The following is a 22737-nucleotide window of genomic DNA, read 5'->3' as shown; positions in this document are numbered from 1 at the left end:
ACAACTGACACTGCAGAAATATAAAGGATTATGAGAGATTACTACAAGCAACTATATACCAATAAAATGGACAACCTGGAAGAAATGGACAAATTCTTAGAAAAGCACAAACTTCTGAGAATAAACCAGGAAAAAATAGAAGATATAAACAGACCAATCACAAGCACTGAAAAGGAAGGATTAAAAACCTTCCAACAAACAAAAGCCCAGGGCCAGATGGCTTCACAGGAGAATTCTATCAAACATTTAGAGAAGAGCTAACACCCATCCTTCTCAAACTCTTCCAAAATATAGCAGAGGGAGGAACACTCCCAAACTCGTTCTGCGACACCACCATCACCCTGATAGCAAAACCAGGCAAAGATGTCACAAAGAAAGAAAACTACAGGCCAATATCACTGATGAACATAGATGCAAAAATCCTCAACAAAATAGTAGCAAACAGAATCCACCAGCACATTAAAAGGATCATACACCATGATCAAGTGGGATTTATCCCAGGAATGCAAGGATTCTTCAATATACACAAATCAATCAATGTGATACACCATATTAACAAACTGAGGAAGAAAAACCATATGATCATCTCAAAAGATGCAGAAAAAGCTTTCGACAAATTCAGCACCCATTTATGATAAAAACCCTCCAGAAAGTAGGCATAGAGGGAACATACCTCAACATAATAAAGGCCATGTGTGACAAACCCACAGCCAACGTTGTTCTCAATGGTGAAAACCTGAAACCATTTCCACTAAGATCAGGAACAAGACAAGGTTGCCCACTCTCACCACTAGTATTCAACATAGTTTTGGAAGTTTTAGCCACAGCAATCAGAGAAGAAAAAGAAATAAAAGGAATCCAAATCGGAAAAGAAGAAGTAAAGCTGTCACTGTTTGCAGATGACATGATACTATACATAGAGAATCCTAAAGATGCCACCAGAAAACTACTAGAGCTAATCAATGAATTTGGTAAAGTAGTGGGATACAAAATTAATGCACAGAAATCTCTTGCATTCCTACACACTAAGGATGAAAAATCTGAAAGAGTAATTAAGGAAACACTCCCACTTACCACTGCAAAAAAAGAATAAAATACCTAGGAATAAACCTACCTAAGGAGACAAAAGACCTGTATGCAGAAAACTATAGAACACTGATGAAAGAAATTAAAGATGATACAAACAGATGGATAGATATACCATGTTCTTGGATTGGAAGAAGCAACATTGTGAAAATGTCTATACTACCTAAAGCAATCTACAGATTCAATGCAATCCCTATCAAACTACCAATGGCATTTTCCACAGAACTAGAACAAAAAATTTCACAATTTGTATGGAAACACAAAAGACCCTGAATAGCCAAAGCAATCTGGAGAACGAAAAACGCAGCTGGAAGAATCAGGCTCCCAGACTTCAGACTATCATACAAAGCTACAGTAATCAAGACAGTATGGTACAGGTACAAAAACAGAAATACAGATCAATGGAACAGGATAGAAAGCCCAGAGATAAACCCACTCACATATGGCCACCTTATTTATTTTGTTGTTGTTGTTGTTTGTTTTTTTGCGGTACACGGGCCTCTCACTGTTGTGGCCTCTCCCGTTGCGGAGCACAGGCTCCGGATGCGCAGGCTCAGTGGCCATGGCTCACGGGCCCAGCCACTCCACAGCATGTGGGATCCTCCTGGACCGGGACACGAACCCGTGTCCCCTGCATCGGTAGGCGGACTCTCAACCACTGCGCCACCAGGGAAACCCTGGTCACCTTGTTTTTGATAAAGGAAGCAAGAATGTACAATGGAGAAAAGACAGCCTCTTCAATAAGTGGTGCTGTGAAAACTGGACAGCTACATGTAAAAGAATGAAATTAGAACACTCCCTAACACCGTACACAAAAATAAATTTAAACTGGATTACAGACGTAAATGTAAGGCAAGATACTTTAAAACTCTTAGAGGAAAACATAGGCAGAACACTCTAGACATAAATCACAGCAAGATCCTTTTTGACCCACATCCTAGAGAAATGGAAATAAAAACAAAAGTAAACAAATGGGATCTAATGAAACTTAAAAGCTTTTGCACAACAAAGGAAACCATAAACAAGATGAAAAGACAACCCTCAGAATGGGAGAAAATATTTGCAAATGAAGCAACTGACAAAGGATTAATCTCCGAAATTTATAAGCAGCTCATGCAGCTCAGTAACAAAAAAACAAACAACCCAATCCAAAAGTGGTCAGAAGACCTAAATAGATTTCTCCAAAGAAGATATACCGATTGACAACAAACACATGAAAGAATGCTCAACATCACTAATCATTAGAGAAATGCACATCAAAACTACAATGAGATATCACCTCACACCAGTCAGAATGGCCATCATCAAAATATCTACAAACAATAGGTGCTGGTCTAGAGGGTGTGTGAAAAAGGGAAGTCTCTTGCACTGTTGGTGGGAATGTAAATTGATACAGTCACTATGGAGAATAGTATGGAGGTTCCTTAAAAAACTAAAAATAGAACTACCATACGACCCAGCAATCCCACTACTGGGCATATACCCTGAGAAAACCGTAATTCAAAAAGAGTCATGTACCGCAATGTTCATTGCAGCACTATTTACAATAGCCAGGACATAAGCAACTTAAGTGTCCATCGACAGAAGAATGGATAAAGAAGATGTAGCATGTATATACAATGGAATATTACTCAGTCATAAAATAAACGAAATTGAGTTATTTGTAGTGAGGTGGATGGACCCAGAGACTGTCATACAGAGTGAAGTAAGTCAGAAAGAGCAAAACAGATACCATATGCTAACACATATATATGGAATCTAAAAAAAAAAAAAGTTATAAAGAATCTAGGGGCAGGACAGGAATAAAGACGTAGACATAGAGAATGGGCTTGAGGACATGGGGAGGGGGAAGTGTAAGCTGGTACGAAGTGAGAGAGTGGCATGGACTTATGTATACTACGAAATGTAGAATAGATACCTAGTGGGAAGCAGCCGCATAGCACAGGGAGATCAGCTCGGTGCTTTGTAACCACCTAGAGGGGTGAGATAGGGAGGGTGGGAGGGAGGTGCAAGAGGGAGGAGATATGGGAACATATGTATATGTATAACTGATTCACTTTGTTATAAAGCAGAAACTAACACACCATTGTAAAACAATTATACTCCAATAAAGCTGTTAAATAAATAAATAAAATAAAATGAGTGACTATAACAAAAAAGAGACAAACTCACAGACATAGAAAACAAATTAGCGGTTACCAGTGGGGAAGAGGGAACGGGGGGGGCAACATAGGGGTAGGGGATTAAGAGGTACAAACTATTATGTATAAAATAAATAAGCTACAAAGATATATTGTACAGCACAAGGAATATAGCCAATATTTTATAATAACTATAAATGGAGTATAACCTTTAAAAATTGTGAATCACTATGTTGTACATTGGAAACTTATATAACATTGTACATCAACTATACCTCGATAAAAATAGAAACATATGGGCTTCTCTGGTGGCGCAGTGGTTGAGAGTCCGCCTGCCGATGCAGGGGACACAGGTTCGTGCCCCAGTCCGGGAAGATCCCACACGCCGTGGAGCGGCTGGGCCCGTGAGCCATGGCCGCTGAGCCTGCGCGTCTGGAGCCTGTGCTCCGCAACGGGAGAGGCCACAACAGTGAGAGGCCAGCATACCGCAAAAAAAAAAAAAAAAAAAGAAACATATGCAAAAATTCTGATTAGGGAAAAAAGAATAAAGTGGTAAGCTTTTATGTCTGTAATTTCTTCTCCTAAAACAAACATTGTCCACTTCCTCATCCATAAAGTGAGGGTAGGACCTCTCTGGATGGTTTGGGGATAAAGTATGTGGAAACAATTTGAAACACGCTAAGTACTTTTGAATATTAGACATTTATATTCCAGGTAACAATCCAAGTGATCGGAGACTATTAATTCGCTCTAGTATTAAGCTTAGTAAAAGTGGGGTTGCTGTTGCAAACTGAGGTGATAGATGATACAATTTACAATAACTGACTTTGTTGTAATTGCTATGTATCCAAAACGAGTTCTGTTCTGGCTGAAATCTTTTATGCGTTTCCTGTAAGTCTCCTGGGGCATTCTAATCCCTTTGTAGATTACCCTGAAATTTTTAGGACTACATTAGAGTTTGGACTTTATCTTAAAAAAGATTTTAAGCAGAGAAATGACACGATTGACTTGGTATTTTGGAAAGGTCACTTTGGGTACATTGTGGAGAAGGGATTAGGGGTGGTAGTTCAAGGGGCAAAACTCAAGGCACAGAAATCACTTAGGAGGTTGCAATAATCCAGAGGAGAAATGATAGCAGCCAGGCTGGGGAAATGGCATCTGTTGGGGAAAAAAGTAATAATAATAGATCCGAGGAATCAACAGGTCATATACCAAGTAACCATAAACAACCAGAAAGATACAAACGTGAGTGAAAGCCCGTCCATTGGATTGGACCTTCTTGGAAACTGGAAGTAAATGATGGAGCCTGCTTTGCCACGCCTCCAAGGACACTGCTGTTTGAGTTGCTGAGTGCTTCATTCAAGAGCCTGTCCTGGACCCAGGTTGGTTGCAGTAGGCATTCCCAGTCACTTTCCCCTAGTTTTTCCCTTGTTTGGGTTGCTGGGGCCCCAGGTAGGTTCCCAGGCTGGGTGCAAACAAAAGGGGAGAGAGGTTCATGGGAAGGGAAAGGACATTTCATAAATATTAGTGATTACCGTAATAATTTCTCAGAGTAATTGTTCATAGTATTATAATTGTTTAAAAGAGCAGCTATGGAAGCACCTGTTTTGTAGAGCAAATAACAAATATTAACGTTAACTAATGGAAAGGTAAAAATTGAACCTCAATGAAGCTTTCAAAGGAGAATGTGAAAAGAAAGCATAGTATATAGAGTCTGAGAACTTGTATGTGCCTATAGCAACAAGAAAACACAGAGGAAAGGTAAACTTCGGACCATTATCATGGTGGCTACAAAGTCTCACTCTCTTGGGAAAGACTCCTGAAACTTTGCCCAGAACAAACATACTCCAGCCCTGTCAGATTGATAACATAGTTCATTGAGAAGAAAGTAAGAAAACAGAGGGGCCTGGGCAAATTTCTTGAACTTTGTTCAGAAGAGCCTTGAGAATAGAATTGCGTGAAGGACATTCCATCAAAATTACCATAGTGATGGTCCTCTATTTGACTTTAACCCGAGCCAGTCACTCTCAATGAATTATGGTAACTGTGATGGTTGGGTTCACAGTTTATGTGGTGTGTGTGTGAATGAGAGAGAAATATTATCTTTATGACTAATGCATCTTATGAAAACCAGAACAGTGACCTTTGTCCTAAACTGTCCCCTTTAAGGCCTCTCAATCTAGAGAGAATGCTGTTTCCTTTTAAACTTAACGATAGGAACATTGTAACTTAAACTACAGTAAAATAGAAAAACGTCATCTTCTTGTTAGTAGGAGTTAGCTATGGTAAAATGCACAGGAAACAAAATAAAAAGAGGAAGTGATTTTTAGTTATTCATTTCCAAGGATAGGCTTTTGTAATCTATAAGGCAATCTAAACTATCACCTTCTCATTCCTTAATTAGAGCTGAGAAGTGGAAAGAGGAACCACATTCGATCGCCGGAATCTCAGATCTTCAAGCCGGACAGTGTTGATTTCCTATCACCATGGCCACTTCAGGACTTAACCATGGCAGAGGTGATTTATAAATTTTTGTCGAATTATTGAAAAGTTATGCATGTTTTATTCACTCATATGTACCCAAAGCCAAGCACATAGTATATGACTGGTAAATATCGATATTTGTTGACTGAATGAATACCTAACCCCAACGCAAACCATGACAAAGTTGGTCCTCTGCATTCTTCTACCAGAGGTTCAGTGACCGGTTCCTCTGTTTCAATATCCCCTTCCTCCCTCGTGGTATCATTTGAGGAAGAGCTTAGTACGGCAGTTACTTGCTCAGGCTCTGGAAACAGACAAGCCTATTTTTAAAAAACAGAAACTTAGTTTTACTACCTACTAGGTGAACAATTAACTTGACCTCTAGCCTCACTATCTTTACTGGTAAAGGAATAATAGTACCTACCCTGGAGAGTTGCTGTGAGGCTTAAATCAAACACAGCACAGAAAGCATGTAGCCCAGTACCTGGTAGATGGTAAGCACTGAGTAAAGCGTATATATCACATATAGTTTTTTAACTGCAACCCTGTTTAAACTTTGTATTTCTCCAAATATTAGCCTACCCACCACCACCAAAAAAAAAAAAAAAAAAAAAAAGTGGTTTCCAACCTGGGTTTTGCTGATCCCTCAGAGGTTCTGTAACTGTTTGATATCAGTTTCACTTTGCTAAAGATACACCTTGGGAAGGAGGAAGATACTGAGAAGGTGGGAGTCAGGATCCCCATTCATTTCCAACAAGAGCAGTTTCACTTTGATTTCTTTTATAAATTGGAGTTATTTGAAGATTTAAAAAAAAATCCCCCTGCTAAAGTCAAAGTTTGAAACCATGATCCTACACGACATTGCTTCTGCTCATCTGTTTTAGTAGAGTTGTAAAGAGATCTAGGTCTACTCCTTGCCAGTAACTGGCTGGGGTACCTTGGGCAAATCCCTCATCTTCTCTGCTGTAAGCTCCCTATTCCACAAAATGTGTAGTTTGGAAAGAAAACGTGTAAGGTTCATGTTTTCCTATTAGTTTTATTTCTAGAGATCAACAAAACTCCTACAGAAAAGTTGTTTTGAATAGCTTGTTGAATTAAAATTTTCTCACCATTTACCTCCAATAACCTGGTACACAAGTAAACATATGTTGACTGTTAAACAAATGAGTGAATGATTTAGTTGTTCATTAAAATGGTGATGGACCCTCATGGGTCCCTGCTTTGCTTAAAGGAGCTATGATGGGGTATGACAGGTCTTTTCTACCTGCTGAGGGCCCGGGGAAGATGACAAGAGCATGAATCAGACGAGTTAGCTCCAAGTGACTAGGAGAAGGAGCTCCGGGTATGCTGCTCTTCTTATCTCCTAATAGATTGTGAATCCAATTAATCAATCAGTCCTGCCATTCACATCTCCCAGGCTTATGTCAAATCCATCTCTATTCTCCTTTGCTAACACAGTAGACCAAGCCACCATCCTCTACTCTCGCCCTACAACAGCCTCCTTAGGGTCTCCCCACTTCCACTCTTGTTACCGCCAGTCTCTTCTAATTAGGTGCTCATTCTCTATCACTGGAACTTGCATGTTTCTTTCGGGGCACTAGCACACATTTGGTTTATTTTCTGTTTCTCTCACTAGACCGTGAACCCCACGAGGACAGAGACCTTTCTTACTCATCCCATCTTATTCAGCCCATCTCCACTCCTCACCTAGTGCTTAGCACATACCAGCCTTTCCATAGATAATCAATGAATGAATGCGTGGGAATTCTCAAAGGCTCAGAGACCCTGTCTTAATTCACCTTTGTGCTATCGGCACGCAGGGCAATGCCCGGTGCAAAGCAGGCATTCCCTACATACTTGTTCCACGTGTGGGTCAACTGATGAAGGGATGACTCCTTTCCAGGTTTTAGACGACAAAACCGTATTTGAATCTTCACTCTGCCAGCTGTGTGACTTTGAGCCTGGCCTTCATTAACTGCCGAATGAGCTAACAGTTATTTCGCGGGGTTGCTCCAGGATAAGCTCAGGCTGGTGAAGGGCCCTGCACAATGTCTGACACGGTGTGTACTCAACGCATCACCACTACCAGTGGGGTAAGGTGCAGGGAAGAAATCTAGAAGAATCTAGAAGAGAAGAGGGAGGGGCGGGGCGAGAAGCTCCTTGCCGATACTGCGTTCTACGGCCGCGCGCTGGCTGGCCCTCCCGGCTCGCCGTCCGCCCCTCCCCCTCCCGCCGCCGTCACCCGGGAAACGGGACGCTATCGCCAGCCCGCCGACCTAAGCGAGTTTCATGGCAGCCACGAAGAAAGCAGTTTTGGGGCAGTTGGTGGGAGCAGTGGACCAGAGCACAAGCTCGACGCGCTTTTTGGTTTTCAATCCCAAAACAGCCGAACTACTTAGTTATCATCAAGTGGAAATAAAACAAGAGTTTCCAAAAGAAGGATGGGTAGAACAAGACCCTAAGGAAATCCTGCAGTCCGTCTGTGAGTGTATAGAGAAAACGTGTGAGAAACTTGGACAGCTCAATACTTCTAACATAAAAGCTATTGGTATCAGTAACCAGAGGGAGACCACTGTGGTCTGGGACAAGTTAACTGGAGAACCTCTTTACAATGCTGTGGTGTGGCTTGATCTAAGAACCCAATCTACCGTTGAGAGTCTTCGTAAAAGCATTCCAGTAAATAATAACTTTGTCAAGACCAAGACAGGCCTTCCACTTAGCACCTACTTCAGTGCAGTGAAACTTCGTTGGCTCCTTGCCAACGTGAGAAAAGTTCAAAAGGCAGTTGAAGAAGATAGAGCCCTTTTTGGGACCATTGATTCATGGCTTATTTGGAGCTTGACAGGAGGAGCCAGTGGAGGCGTCCATTGTACGGATGTAACGAATGCAAGCAGGACGATGCTTTTCAACATTCATTCTTTGGAATGGGATAAAGAGCTCTGTGAATTTTTTCAAGTTCCAATGAAAATTCTTCCAAATGTCCGGAGTTCTTCTGAGATCTATGGCCTAATGAAAGCTGGGGCCTTGGAAGGTGTGCCAATATCTGGGTGTTTGGGGGACCAATCTGCTGCATTGGTGGGACAACAGTGCTTCCAGGATGGACAAGCCAAAAACACGTATGGAACAGGCTGTTTCTTACTATGTAATACAGGCCATAAGTGTATATTTTCTGAACATGGCCTTCTGACCACAGTGGCTTACAAACTCGGAAGAGACAAACCAGTACATTATGCATTAGAAGGTTCGGTAGCTATAGCCGGTGCTGCTGTTCGCTGGCTCAGAGACAATCTTGGAATTATAAAGACCTCAGAGGAAATTGAAAAACTTGCTAAAGAAGTAGGTTCCTCTTGTGGCTGCTGTTTTGTCCCAGCCTTTTCAGGGCTATATGCACCTTATTGGGAGCCCAGTGCAAGAGGGATCATCTGTGGGCTCACCCAATTCACCAATAAATGCCATATTGCTTTTGCTTCATTAGAAGCTGTTTGTTTCCAAACCCGAGAGGTTTTGGATGCCATGAACCGGGACTGTGGAATTGCACTCAGCCATTTGCAGGTAGACGGAGGAATGAGCAACAACAAAATTCTTATGCAGCTACAAGCAGACATTCTGTATATCCCAGTAGTGAAGCCCTTGATGCCTGAAACAACTGCCCTGGGAGCTGCCATGGCAGCCGGGGCTGCAGAAGGGGTTGGCGTTTGGAGTCTCGAGCCTGAGGATTTGTCAGCTGTCACGATGGAGCGGTTTGAACCTCAGATCAACGCCAAGGAAAGTGAAATTCGTTATTCTACATGGAAGAAAGCTGTGATGAAGTCCATGGGTTGGGTTAGCACTCAGTCTTCGGAAAATGGTGACCCTAGCATCTTCAGTAGTTTACCCTTGGGCTTTTTTATAGTGAGTAGCATGGTAATGTTAATCGGAGCAAGGTACCTCTCAGGTGTGCCATAAATAATACCAAGTCATGGATTCCAAAGATGTGAGCTCTTTACCTGACAAGAAAATTCAGTGGTTCTGTCTTTTAATGTGCTGACACTATTCATAGACTCTGATTTTATTTGTAAGCCACTTGCTGCATGACCCTCCAAGTAGACCTGTGGCTTGAAATAAAGAAAATGCGGCACACACAAAACAGTGATTTCTCAATTAGGAACCAAAAAAAAACAACCGCAAGTTTTGCATACAAAAAGTCACAAACAGCTCCCCTGAACTACCCAGTGGTTGTTATTTTTAATCTAACTTTCTATTAAAACGTTGAAGGAGAAAGGGGCATGGTGGGGGGATGGGTAGTCAACTCTGTTGTTTTGCCCTCTTCCAGATCCCTTCTAGCAATGACTTGACAGCTACCTGCCACTTGGTGTTGGTCAACTATACAGGAAGATTTACAAAGAAAATGTAGTGGGCACTCACAGCATGAGGCACAATTTAGAATCCATCCATTTATTTAACACATAATTGAAACCCTTCACTGGCAAATCTTAGGGTAAAGACTTGAACCCTAAACACAGCCTGCAAGGATCTGGTCCTTGGCTACCATTTTTGACTCATTTCACTCCATTCTCCTCCTTGTTCCCTGAGCTCCCACTATTTTGGTCTTCTTTGACTTTCAGCCACAGGACCTTTGCACATGTGCTTCCCTTTGCTTGAATTAGATTCACCGTTATAATTAAAGTCAAGGTCACTTCTTCTGAGACTGACCTTCCAGTCTAAGTCCTAGAACCTTCTCATTCACTCATAGTAGCATTTTACTTTGCAATTACACACCCAACTGTGTGGTTATTTTCCTTATGTTCCCCCCCCCATAATTTGTACCCTCTGGGAATCGATGAATGACTTGGTTACTGAGTGTATCCCCAGCGCCCAGAATGGTTCCCGGCACGTGGGAGGTATTCAATAAATGTCCTTTGAATGAATAAGCGAAAGTTTTCCAGGATTCGTATAGGAATCTGAGACACAAAGATGAGGAGGCCCCAGAGTTTGGGGGTGGTGTTGGGAACACAGACCAACAAACAGATAGGTACCAAGCTCCAGAGAACCTAACTCCTGCGCCTTCCTCCAGCTGGTGGGAGATCCTAACCCTTTCCCAGCTGCAGACACCCTCGGAGGAAGAGGTGGGTTTAAAGGCGCTGAAGCCTCGCGCACAGTAATCCACCAGTTGAATCAACCAGCCCGGTGGAGATCCCAGGTCTTGGGCGAAGTTGCAGGAGCCCGCGTCGCCGAGCTCTGGCAGGCTGCCAGGTGACCCCTCTCGTCCACCCTTGTGCCCAATGCGGCGCGCCAGCCAATGCGCCCCGGGCGCCGCTGCTGCTCCCGAGCCCGGGCGCGTGATTGGCAGCCTCCAGCCTCAGCCCCGGCGCGCCCTCCCACCCAAGACTAAGTCCAGTCCGCGCCCACTCCGGGGCGGTCGCCGCCTCCTCTGCGCCGGGGTGCCGGGCGCTGGGCCGGCAGGCAGCGCACACCCGGCAGGCGCCGCGGAGCAGCGAGGTCCCAGGCGGCAGCGCTCGGCGCAGTCCTCGCTCCGGCCGGGCCATGAAGGTCGAGTTTGCGCCGCTCAACATCCCGCTGGCGCGGCGGCTGCAGACGGCGGCGGTGCTGCAGTGGGTCCTGTCCTTCCTTCTGCTCGGTAAGGACTCCCGGCCACGCAAGATCCGGGCGAAACACCGCGGTGCCTGGGGCTCCGTCTCCCCCCTCCCGGACATCACTAATTCCCTTGTAAGCCAGAGCAGGCAGGTCACAGAGGGCATTTGTAACTAATTTAGGACTCCCCTCTTTGATTCATCTTTCCACGTGAACCTTGTAGCAAGCCACTGATTGGCAACTTTATTTTCCCCTGTGCTGTTTTTAAAACTCGAGGTGTACTTTACCCACAGTAAAAGGCACAGATTTTAACTCGATGAGTTTTGACAAATGTATACAGCCAAGTGTAACCACGACCCAATCGAGCTATAGGACGTTGCACTTAAGCCCCTCAAAAGTCGATAAACTCGTTTCTTGAATTATCGATTCATAAATGGAAAAACAATGCCCAAGGATTTGAAACCTGATTCCTTCCTTATCCTCCCCCCCCCATAACAAATATCTGCGTTAGCTTTCCCGTGTTTAAGATTTTCCGGATGCAGAAAGCTACCTTGCTGCAAAGAAGACTGCACCACACGTTAGGTTGGGTTGGATGGCCTCTCTCTGTAAATAATTCGACCCAGGAGAGTGTGTTCTAGCCAGTTGCCAAATTAAGCCCAGGTAGAAATGCGCAGGAGCCAGTCACTAGATGGGGCAGGGGGCTTATCTGGAAGCTTTTCCTCTGGATGTTTATTCTGCCCTTGAGGGGGGTGGGGGCATGGGGAGGGGCAGGGAAAAGGAGGGGGTGTAAGAGGACAGGAATTACTGGGAACTTAAACTCTTCAGAAGGCCCAAGTCATTTGTGTGCTATAAGATCATGGGTTGTACACTGTCCAGGTCACAGTAATAATAAATTCATTACACTGTAGAGGTTTACAATTTTGAAACCATTTTACATTTTGAATGCCTGGATCAGTGGTTCTCAACCCTGGCTGCACATTAAGGTCACTGGAGGAATTTCTAAAAAATAAGATACCCAGGCTCTATCCCTAGAATTTTGAATTCATTTGTTTCAGAAAGGAACCTGCACATCAGGATTTTTTTTTTTAATAAACTCTCCAAGTACAGCTAGAGTTTACTAAAAAAGGAAATTCATATAATTAACTCATTAAGTCCTCCTAGGCCAAACTGTTGAGACAGCATTACACTTTGTTTTGCTCTAGGCCAAAGTACCATTGAGGTAACAGCTACACTTATCGCGGGCCTTGTGTGTGTCAGGTACTGTTCTGCCAGCTACAGCTTGGCACTTGCCATCTACCTCTACAGTTCTAAGCACGATACACTATTAACCATGTAATCTTCACAACAGCCCTGTGAGGTAAGGACTGTGTCTTCCTGTGCTCATTGTACGGCTGAGGGAACTAAGAGGTGAAGTGAACTGTTCAAGGTCACACAGTTAGTAAGAGGTGGAGGGGCTGGGTGCAAACCCAAATATTCTACCCAGAGTTCCTGCTTTAACCACTGTGCTGTCCAATTTAATGCCTTGAAACTGGAGACTGACTTTCTTGCTCATCAGCCAGCACATCTCTGATAGCCCACTGTCTTTTCCTTCCATGGCCCTTATCATTGCTTGTATTTGTGTATGTCTGTGGTTACTTGAGAAAGGTCTCTATGGCCATCTGTAGGAGAGCAGAATTTGCCAGCCCCAAGTATGTTTCTTTGGTATATTAATTATTTTAAGCTGGTTATTTTCTAAGAAGCAGCAGACATGGGAAAAACTCTGAAAACCTAGTGGGAGTTACCCTTTTGTAAGAAACATTTACATTTATAAGGGAAATCTCCATTTGTAAGGGTGTCTCCCTTGCTGTACCAGGAAGAGGATGATGACCAAATCTCTAGAAACCTACCAATGAAGAAGGCAGGGACTTAAATTTGAATAAAACCTTACCCTTCCTTACTGTGCTTTTCCTCATAACCTCCCATAACTGACTCAACCCACCTTCAATATCCTTTTTTGTCTTTAGCTGAGGATGGTTTTTTTTTTTTTTTTTTTGCGGTACGCGGGCCTCTCCCATTGCGGAGCACAGGCTCCAGACGCGCAGGCTCAGCGGCCATGGGTCACAGGCCCAGCCGCTCCGCGGCATGTGGGATCTTCCCGGACCGGGGCATGAACCGGCGTCCCCCGCAGCGGCAGGCAGACTCCCAACCACTGCGCCACCAGGGAAGTCCTGAGGATGGTATTTAAGGGGAGGGTTTTGGCCATTTTGGCAAGTTACTCAGTTTTCCTGGGTCTCCTCCAGGCATACATATTATTAAAATTTTGTTTGATTTTCTCCCATTAATCTGTCTCACGTCAATTTAATTCTTAGATCAGCCAGAGGAACGTAGGATGGTAGAGGAAAATTTCTTCCTCCCTGATACATCCTAGTTCACAGGCTCAGTGAGGGAGTACCCAGCCCGTGCCTGGCTCATGGAAGGCACACAATAAGTACTGGTTGAATGTCTTCACTCTGTCACCCAAAAGGGAAGTGGTCCACCCCACATGTCGCTATTTGTATCAACTCATGTATGTAAATCCCCACAGTGACCCTAGAGGTAGGGGCTAACCCCTGTACTCATTTTCCAAAGATAGAGCTTGGAGGTGTAGTAACTGCTCAAGGTCACAAGGTGGGTGGTAGAGCCTTATGTGTCACACGTGAATGGACTAATGACTTTAGACATGGCCCACCAGTCCTAATTTGAATCAAACTACAGTGGCTTGACAGACAATTCATTTAAATGCTCTTATTGCATGCATTTGACATTCGTGTTACTAGGAGCATATTATTTTGTATTATCATATATTTTGGAAATTTTATTATGAAAAATTCCAAACATACAGAAAAGTAGAGAAGGGTATAAACTCCCATATACCCATTACTTGGATTTATAATTATTTTAACAATTTGCTATATTAGTTTTACCTATTTTGCAAAAATATTTTAAAGCAAATCACATTGCATTTTAATCCCAAGTACTTTAGTATGCCTATTATAAAATTATTTTACAAAATTATAGTAACATTGTCCCATGTAGCATAATTAACATTAATTGCTTAAAATCATCTAAACCAAGTCAATATTCATATTTCCTAAAATTGAGCCCCAAATACACTTTTATGTGTGACTTACTTGAATCAGGATCCAAAAAAGCCCCCTGGGTTGCATTTAGTTTTTAATTTAGAACAGTTTCCCCCCCATTTGTTTTCTTGTCAATGAAGCATTGAAGAAGCCGGGTTATCTGTCCTGCAAGATGTGTCTTCAGTTCTCTGATTGCTATTTTGTAGGATTAACATGTTCCTCAATTCCCTGTATTTCTTCTAAAATGGAAGTTGGAGCTAAAGGTTTGATTAGATTTAGGTGAAACCTTTTTGCAAGTCCTTTGCCGAGGTGCTGCCGTGTGCTCATGTTGCATTATGTCAGAATGCACATAGTGCCTAGCTGTCCCTTATGAGAGTGGTCAGTGGGTACAGGTAGGAAGTAATGTGAAGGGTGGTAATTGACATGCTGCAAATAAAAGTTCCCTATTGACCGTTGACCTTTCACCTAGTCTCCATTAATGATCCTTGACCAAATTAACTGTTTTATTTGAGACTACAAAATGGTAATTTTCATATTCTATCATTCATTCTTCACATATTAACTAGAACTTATGCCAGGAATAATTTTTCCTCATCATCTAGGGCCATTGATTACCCTACAATTCAATTCTTATGGTAAAGGCAGTATAAACGCTTACCTATTTCTTTCCATTTTAATTATTTTAAAGTAAGGAGTTCGTGTAGTATCTCCTTCCAATGGTGATAAGAGAAGTTTTATTAACTATGTATTTTAAAGTCTCTAAATCAAAATCTTGGAATGCATTTTTCTTTCCACCATCAGGAAATGAGTTTAAGCTATTAGCACTTGGGATATATATATATTTTTTTAAAAAAGCAAAATGTTTCATTTAGTCATGAAATCAAATACTGTTTCCTTGAGATAAATGTTAAGTGCCTGTCTTCCAATCTTATAACATTGTATTATTTTTAGGTGTGCAACATAATAATTTGATATATGTCTATTGCAAAATGATTTCCACAGTAAGTTTAGTTAAAATCCATTACCACACATTTTTTTTCTCTTATGTTGAGATCTTTAAGATTTACTCTCAGCAACTTTCAAATATGCAATACAGTATTGTTAACTGTAGTCACCATGCTGTACATTACATGCCCAGGACTTATTTATCTTATAAGTGAAAGTTTTTACGTTTTGATCAATTTTACTCATTTTACCTCCCCCGGCCCCCCGCATACCTCCACCTTTGGCAACCACCAATCTGTTCTCTGTATCTATGAGCTTGTTCTTTTGTTTTGTTTGTTTGTCCACACATGTAAGATTATGTATTTGTCCTTCTCTGCCTCACTGATTCCACTTAGCATAAAGGTCTATCCATGTTGTCACTAATGGCAGGATTTCCTTTCCATGGCTGAATAATATTCTATTTCATATATGTAGTATATATCACATTTTCGGTATCCATTCGTCTGTTGATGGACACTAGTTGTTTCCACGTCTTGACTATTGTAAATAATGCTGCCGTGAACATGACGGGGTGCAGATATCTTTTCCAGATAGTGATTTCATTTCCTTCAGTAAATGCTGGGAAGTGGAATTGCTGGATCACCTATCTTCCAATCTTAATATTCAAGAAACGGAAACATTACTTACTAGCTTGTGTGCTACCAACCTGCTAACTGAAAAGTGGAAAACTGAAAAAGAGAGAGCCAACATTTATTGACCATCTTCTATCTACAACTCCTTGTGGCAGGGATTATTAGATTTATTTTTTTTAGGTGAGAAAACTGAAGCTCAAGAGGTATGTATCTTACCTAAGACCATGTGGTGAGACTGTGATCTTTTACTGAATGGGTCTATTTATTTACTTATTTATTTAAGCAGCCTTATTGTGATACTGTCAAACAGTTAACTGCACATATTTATTTTATTTTATTTTTTGACTCTGCCGTGCAGCTTGTGGGATCTTAGACCCCCAACCAGGGATTGAACAAGGGCCTTTGGCAGTGAAAGCTCAGAGTCCTAACCACTGGACTGTCAGGGAATTCCCACTGCACATATTTAATGTGTACAGTTTAAGTTGTCACATATGCACACCTGAAAAAAATACTGCCACAATTAAGATAGTAAATATAGCCATCATCCCCAAAGGTTTCTCATATCCATTTTGTAACCCTTCCTTCTCCCATCTACAAGCATCCACTTAATGTGGTTGCTGTCATTCATAATACTAGTTTGCATTTTCTAGTGTTTTATATAAATGGAGACACAGCATATGTACTCTTTTTTTTTTTTTTTTGGTCTGGCTTCTTTCACTGAATATAATTATTTTGAGATTCATTCTTTTTGTATGTGTATTAAGTAGTTCATAGCTTTTCTGTTTCAGAGTGGTATTCTAGTGAGTGAATATATTGCAATTTGTTTGTTCATTCATGTATTCATGAATATTTGCGTTGTAGCTATTATCAGTAATACTGCCGTGAACTTCTACCCACAAGTCTTTTTTTTTTTTTTTTTTTTTTTTTTTTTTTGCGGTTCTCGGGCCTCTCTCACCGTTGTGGCCTCTCCTGTTGTGGAGCACAGGCTCCGGACGCGCAGGCTTAGCGGCCATGGCTCACGGGCCCAGCCACTCCGCGGCATGTTGGATTCCCGGACCGGGGCACGAACCCGCGTCCCCTCATCGGCAGGTGGACTGTCAACCACTGCGCCACCAGGGAAGCCCTACCTACAAGTCTTAACGAATGTATACTTTCTTTATTCTTGGGTAAACCTAGGAATGGAACGGTTGATCATGTTATGGTAGGAGCAGGTTTAACTTTTTCAGAAATCGCCAAACTTTCTTCCCGAGTTGTTGTACCAGTTTACATTCCCACCAGCACCGTATGAGAGTTCCAGTTGCTCCATATCCTTGCCATCATTTGATATAGGCAGTCCTTTTAATCTTTGCAACTTTAACAGGTGTGTAGTGGTGTCTCTCATTGTAGCTTTCGTTCACATTTCCCTGGTGTCTAATGATGTTGAACATCTTTTCATGTGCTTGTTTGCCATTTGTATGTTTTCTTTTTTTAATAATGTTTTAATTTAGTCTTATTTCATTTTTTTAATATAAATTTATTTGTTTTATTTATTTTTGGCTGTGTTGGGTATTCTTTGCTGCGCATGGCATTTCTCTAGTTGTGGTGAGAGGGAGCTACTCTTTGTTGTGGTGTGCAGCCTTCTCATTGCGGTGGCTTCTCTTGTTGCGGAGCATGGCCTCTAGGCAGGCAGGCTTCAGTAGTTGTGGCACACGGGCTCAGGAGTTGTGGCTCATGGGCTTAGTTGCTCTGCGGCATGTAGGATCTTGCCAGAGCAGGGCTTGAACCCGTGTCCCCTGCATTGGCAGGCAGATTCCTAACCACTGTGCCACCAGGGAAGTCCCTGTATGTTTTCTTGGTTGAAGTACCTGTTTAAATCTTTTGCGCATTTTTGATTGGGTTGCTTGCTTTCCTATTATTGAGTTTTGAGAGTTTGTGTTCTTCGGGATACACGTCCTTTATCAGGCATACACTTTGCATAGATTTTTTTCTTCCAGTCTATGGGTTATCTTTTGTGTATCTGAAGAGCAGAAATTTTAAATTTTGGTGAAGTCTAACGTATCCATATTTTCTCTATGGATTGTGTTTTTGGTGTTATAGCTAAGAAATCTTTGCTTAATCCCAGTTCACAAAGATTTTCTGCGTTTTCTTCAAGTTTTATAGTTTTAGGTTTTACATATAGATCTATGATCCATTTTGGGTTCATTTTTGTATATAGTACAAGGTCCAAGTTCATTTTTTTGGCATATGTTTAATTGTTGCAGCTCTGTTGTTCAAAAGAAAAGAAAAGCTGTTTTTTCTTTACTGCATTGGGCTTGTGCTTTTGTCAAAAATCAGTTGTCCATATATGTGTGGATTTATTTCTGGATTATTCTGTACTATTAATCTGTTTATCTATCTTGATGCCATTACCATGTTGTTTTGATTACTGTGACTTTATAATAATTCATGAAATCAGGTAGTGTTAGCCCTCAAGCTTTGTTCTTTTCTTCAGAGCTGTTTTGACTATTATAGGTTCTTTACATTTTCATATGCATTTTAGAATTGGTTTGTCCGTTTATACTAAAAAGCCTGCTGGGTTTTCATTGGAATTGCTTTTTGATTGAGATTAGTTTATAGTTTAATTTGGAGAAAATTGACGTCAAAAAATGCTGTCTTCCACTGTTGATTTTATTTATATCAGAAGTTTTCAACTTTAGAGTATATCTAAGAATCACCTGGGGACTTGTTAAAATGCAAATTCCCCAGAGATTTTGGTTCTGTAGGTGTCAGGGCCCTTAAAATTGTTTTCACTTTTTATTTTGAAGTAACTTCAAAAATAATAACTGTAAGTTTTTTGGTAATTTTCTATATTTCTTCATCACATTCCCCAAATGTTAACATTTTACCATGTTTCCTTTATCTTTCTCTCTCACACATGTATATCATCACCATCATCATCTGAACTCTTTAAGTTGCAGACATGGTCTGCCTTTATCCTTAAGCACTTCCGCACATATTTCCTAATATATATCTCTTACATAACCACAGTACAATTATCCAAATCAGAAAAATAACAGTGTTGCTGTACTATGACCTAATCCAGAGGCGCTATTCATATTTCAGCGATTGTCCCGCTGATGTCCTTTATCGCAAAGGAATCCACATGTTGTATGTAGTTACATCTTTTTAGTCTCCCTTAATCTGGAAAATTTTGAGGGAGCACATTTTAACATTCACTCTAGTGATTCATGCTAGATTCCTGGACTTGCATAAACACTACTGTGCCTCTTTTATCATGGATTATTTATGTGGTTTTCAGTTTGTAGGTATACAAAGTATTTGTGCTTCTTTTGTCCTTCAGCTTGTAAAGCTTTCTGAAATAGTATGAAAATGGGACTGGTTTCAACTGGATCCTTGTTATAATTTATTTGACTTCATTAGGCAAAGAAATAGGTCCAGTAATGAATTCACTTTTAAACAAGAAAAATGCAGATCCTTGTATGGCAATAATTTTTAAAGGCGATATGGAGCAGACCCACATATGAGGGATACTAGGCTGAAAAATTCTGCAAAGTGTTCTGAGATTTGTCTTTTAGCCCCATCCTCATCCTAAGAAACTCTGGAAGGCAAGTTTTCTTAAAGCAGGAATTTTAAAAATTAGAGGAATGTTATACTTACATTCTTATACTCAGCAGATGACACCGATTGATGTTTTGAAATACAATGCCTCAGGAATAAAAAGGAAAAGAATGTGACGTGCTAAAGGATTTTGCTTGCCTCTCAGTTGTTTTCTTTCTCCATACTATGTTAAATGGCTAAAATAAGTATAGAAACAGTTTTCCTAGGGGGAAAAATGAAAACTTCTTGGATACAAGTGGAACGGATACACATACAAGTTAAATATTTTAAATTATTTCTTAATTGGTCACTTGTCGCTACTTAACGCAAGTAAGTAAACTTCCACTAGTTTTCACAATGTGTTTCTGATGGCGTTGGCTCATCAGATTTAATAGAATCATGTTAAAGATGAGAATATTCTTACATAAGTAGATTTGTTCTGCAGTGTTTAGTTTCTTTTTTTTCTCTTTAGTGGAACCATTTTATTTATCTTTTTAAAATAAATTTTGATTATAAGGTAGTTCATGCTAGTTATTAGAAAAGTTGGAAACTGTAGAAGAGCTTTTAGAAGAGACTAGAAAAAAGTCCATATTCCCATCCAGAGATAACTATTGTCAATGTTTTGGCATATTCCTTTCCTCTTGTTTACCTATTTAAAAAAATTATTAAAATAATATATGCGCTAGAAAATAATACATTGGATTGAGCCATATGAAACTGGTGTTTTTAAAGGTCTCAAGCAGTCAGTGACGGCTGATAGCTAACATTTATTGAGTTTCCTGTATGCCATTGTTACCAAACCGAGGTTCAGCTGCTCGCTGCTCGTAAGCCGATAATTCAAGAGGCAAGTGTCTGTAGAAAGGAAAGGTGTTTTTATCAGAAAAGCCGGCAATCTGGGGAGAAGGTGGACTCATGTCCAGAGACCAGCTCTGAAGATTCTGCTCAGCCATGATAGTCTTTAAAAGGAAAAATGGGAGAGGGAGGACGAATCTCAGTGAATCATCAAGGCAGGAGGTTGGGTTCTGCATCGTTCTCCATTGAGTGCAGATAGGCTGACTCTCTTCAGATGTTATATTGCCTGTGTGATCTGTCTGCAGGATTGCTTAGGGGGGCTGTTGGGGGTAGAGAGCTAGTCATTTTTTAACTGCTTAATTCTTCATTTTTACTTCTTTTTATCTAGGAAAACAATCAGCAGGTTGGGCAAAGCATGGTATGCATTCAGGAGAGCAAAAGTCAGGAGTTAGTTTCAATTGCTTAGTGATCTCATTCCTATAATTAGGTTCTTGTAAGGTTAGAGGGGAACAGAAATGGGCAAACAGGAAAGGAGCAGAAGAGCTGCTTCCACCATCATACCATCATTGTTTTTGTTTTTGTTTTTGTTTTTAAGTGTTCTCCTTTTATTTATTTATTTGGCCACACTGCGTGGCTGGCGGGATCGAACTTGAGCCCTTGGCAGTGAAAGCGTGGAGTCCCAGCCACTGGACTGCCAGGGAATTCCTGCACCATCATTGTTCTGATGGCTTTCTGTGTGTTATTTTATTTAAGTTTCACTAACCAATTATTTTTCCATATTATAAATAATACTTTATTAAATTTTAAAAAAACTGATAAAGAAGGGAAACTAAAACCTAGAACTTAAAAGAAATTTTCAACTTATATACATCAGGTCTTTGATTGAAGAAATGCCAAAGGCAAAGCGTGTTGTTAGGATTCATTTACTTTTCAAATTCTGCTATCATCTATGGAACATTTGCCGTGGGTCAAACACTACAATACATTTTCATTTGTATTCTCTTGTATTTTAAGTATCCAGGTTGAATCCCTTGAAGCCAGAACGGATGGAGACAGCAGAGGTAGGAAAAGTCCACGTAAGCACTGAAGGACTTTCCACCACCCAAAAGCTGTCGACCTGGCCACCACTCCTTGCCAAAAGTCTTTAGTTCATGAAAAAAGGAAATGTATATCCCTGATTTTGCTGGAACACTTCTTTCTATAAAGCTAGGGATACCTGAAGGCAGCTTTGAAGCTAAAAGTGGGTCATTGGATCGATCGTTCCCTCTGTATGTATGAGATTGGAGATGAAGACTTTGCTGCAGATGTAGGGCTCTCTGTGAGGTGCCAACTTGTTCCCAGTCAAATAGCAGTGCTTCACTTATTATGCATTATTATCAATTACATGTATAATTCATACATTTACCCATCTTTTTTTTCCTTTATTTTATTTTTTAAAATATTTTTAATTTATTTTTTGGCTGCATTGGGTCTTCGTTCCTGCGCATGGGCTTTCTCTAGTTGCAGCGAGCGGGGGCTACTCTTCGTTACAGTGCACGGGCTTCTCATTGCGGTGGCTTCTCTTGTTGTGGAGCATGGGCTCTAGGCGCGTGGGCTTCAGTAGTTGTGGCACGCGGGCTCTACAGCGCAGGCTCAGTAGTTGTGGCACGTGGGCTTAGTAGTTGCGGTGCACGGGCTTAGTTGCTCCACGGCATGTGGGATCTTCCCAGACCAGGGATCGTACCCATGTCCCCTGCATTGGCAGGGGGATTCTTAACCACTGGGCCACCAGGGAAGCCCCCTCCCCCGTCTTTTAATTTTGGAAATTTAGAAGTATTTAAAGAATAGCTCAGTATACATTCTTTTTACCTCGAGTCACCAACTCTTAGGATTTTTCAGTGTTTGTTTTCTCTGTTTCTGTAGACACACACACAGTTTGTTGTTACTGTTGCTTTTTTTTTTTTTTTTTTTTTTGCCGTACGCGGGCCTCTCAATGTTGTGGCCTCTCCCGTTGCGGAGCACAGGCTCCGGACGCGCAGGCTCAGCGGCCATGGCTCACGGGCCCAGCTGCTCCGCGGCATGTGGGATATTCCCGGACCGGGGCACGAACCCGTGTGCCCTGCATTGGCAGGCGGACTCTCAACCACTGCACCACCAGGGAAGCTCTGTTACTGTTGCTTTTGAACCATTTGAAAGTAAGAAATTAAGTTGTAAAAATCATTGCACTTCATTCCTCAATACTGTAGAATGTGTTTCCTGAAAACAAGGATTTTGTACATAATTGCAATTCCATTATCACACCCAAGAAATGTTATCATTGAAACAATAATCTTACTTAATACATGGCTCATATTCAAATTTCCCTAATTGTCTTCAAATTTTCCTTTAAAACTAGACCTGTTCCTATACTTTTTATTTGTTTTTTCATCTTTT

General features: G+C 41.3%; 2 protein-coding genes across 2 annotated transcripts in view; both read left to right on the top strand.

The window, feature by feature from the left end:
• Window positions 1-8000: 8000 nt before the first annotated feature.
• Window positions 8001-9656, top strand: LOC132521626 (glycerol kinase-like). Its single transcript, XM_060151264.1, has one exon. The coding sequence runs from the start codon at window positions 8001-8003 to the stop codon at window positions 9654-9656; it is 1656 nt and encodes a 551-aa protein (XP_060007247.1).
• A 1443-nt stretch (window positions 9657-11099) lies between these two features.
• MOGAT1 (monoacylglycerol O-acyltransferase 1) overlaps window positions 11100-22737 on the top strand; it is a 28395-nt gene continuing 16757 nt past the window's right edge. The window contains exon 1 of the mRNA XM_060151987.1: window positions 11100-11328. Within this exon, the coding sequence (XP_060007970.1) occupies window positions 11235-11328 (94 nt within the window). The 5' untranslated portion in view covers window positions 11100-11234. The remainder of the gene's footprint in view (window positions 11329-22737) is intronic.

Source organism: Lagenorhynchus albirostris, chromosome 6 (genome assembly GCF_949774975.1).
Source record: "Lagenorhynchus albirostris chromosome 6, mLagAlb1.1, whole genome shotgun sequence".
NCBI lineage: Eukaryota > Metazoa > Chordata > Mammalia > Artiodactyla > Delphinidae > Lagenorhynchus > Lagenorhynchus albirostris.
This window is presented reverse-complemented; position numbering and strand designations above follow the sequence as displayed.

What these genes read in the sequence shown, in the direction of transcription:
- LOC132521626 (XM_060151264.1), top strand. Translation starts at nt 8,001, where the DNA reads ATGGCAGCCACGAAGAAAGCAGTTTTGGGGCAGTTGGTGGGAGCAGTG.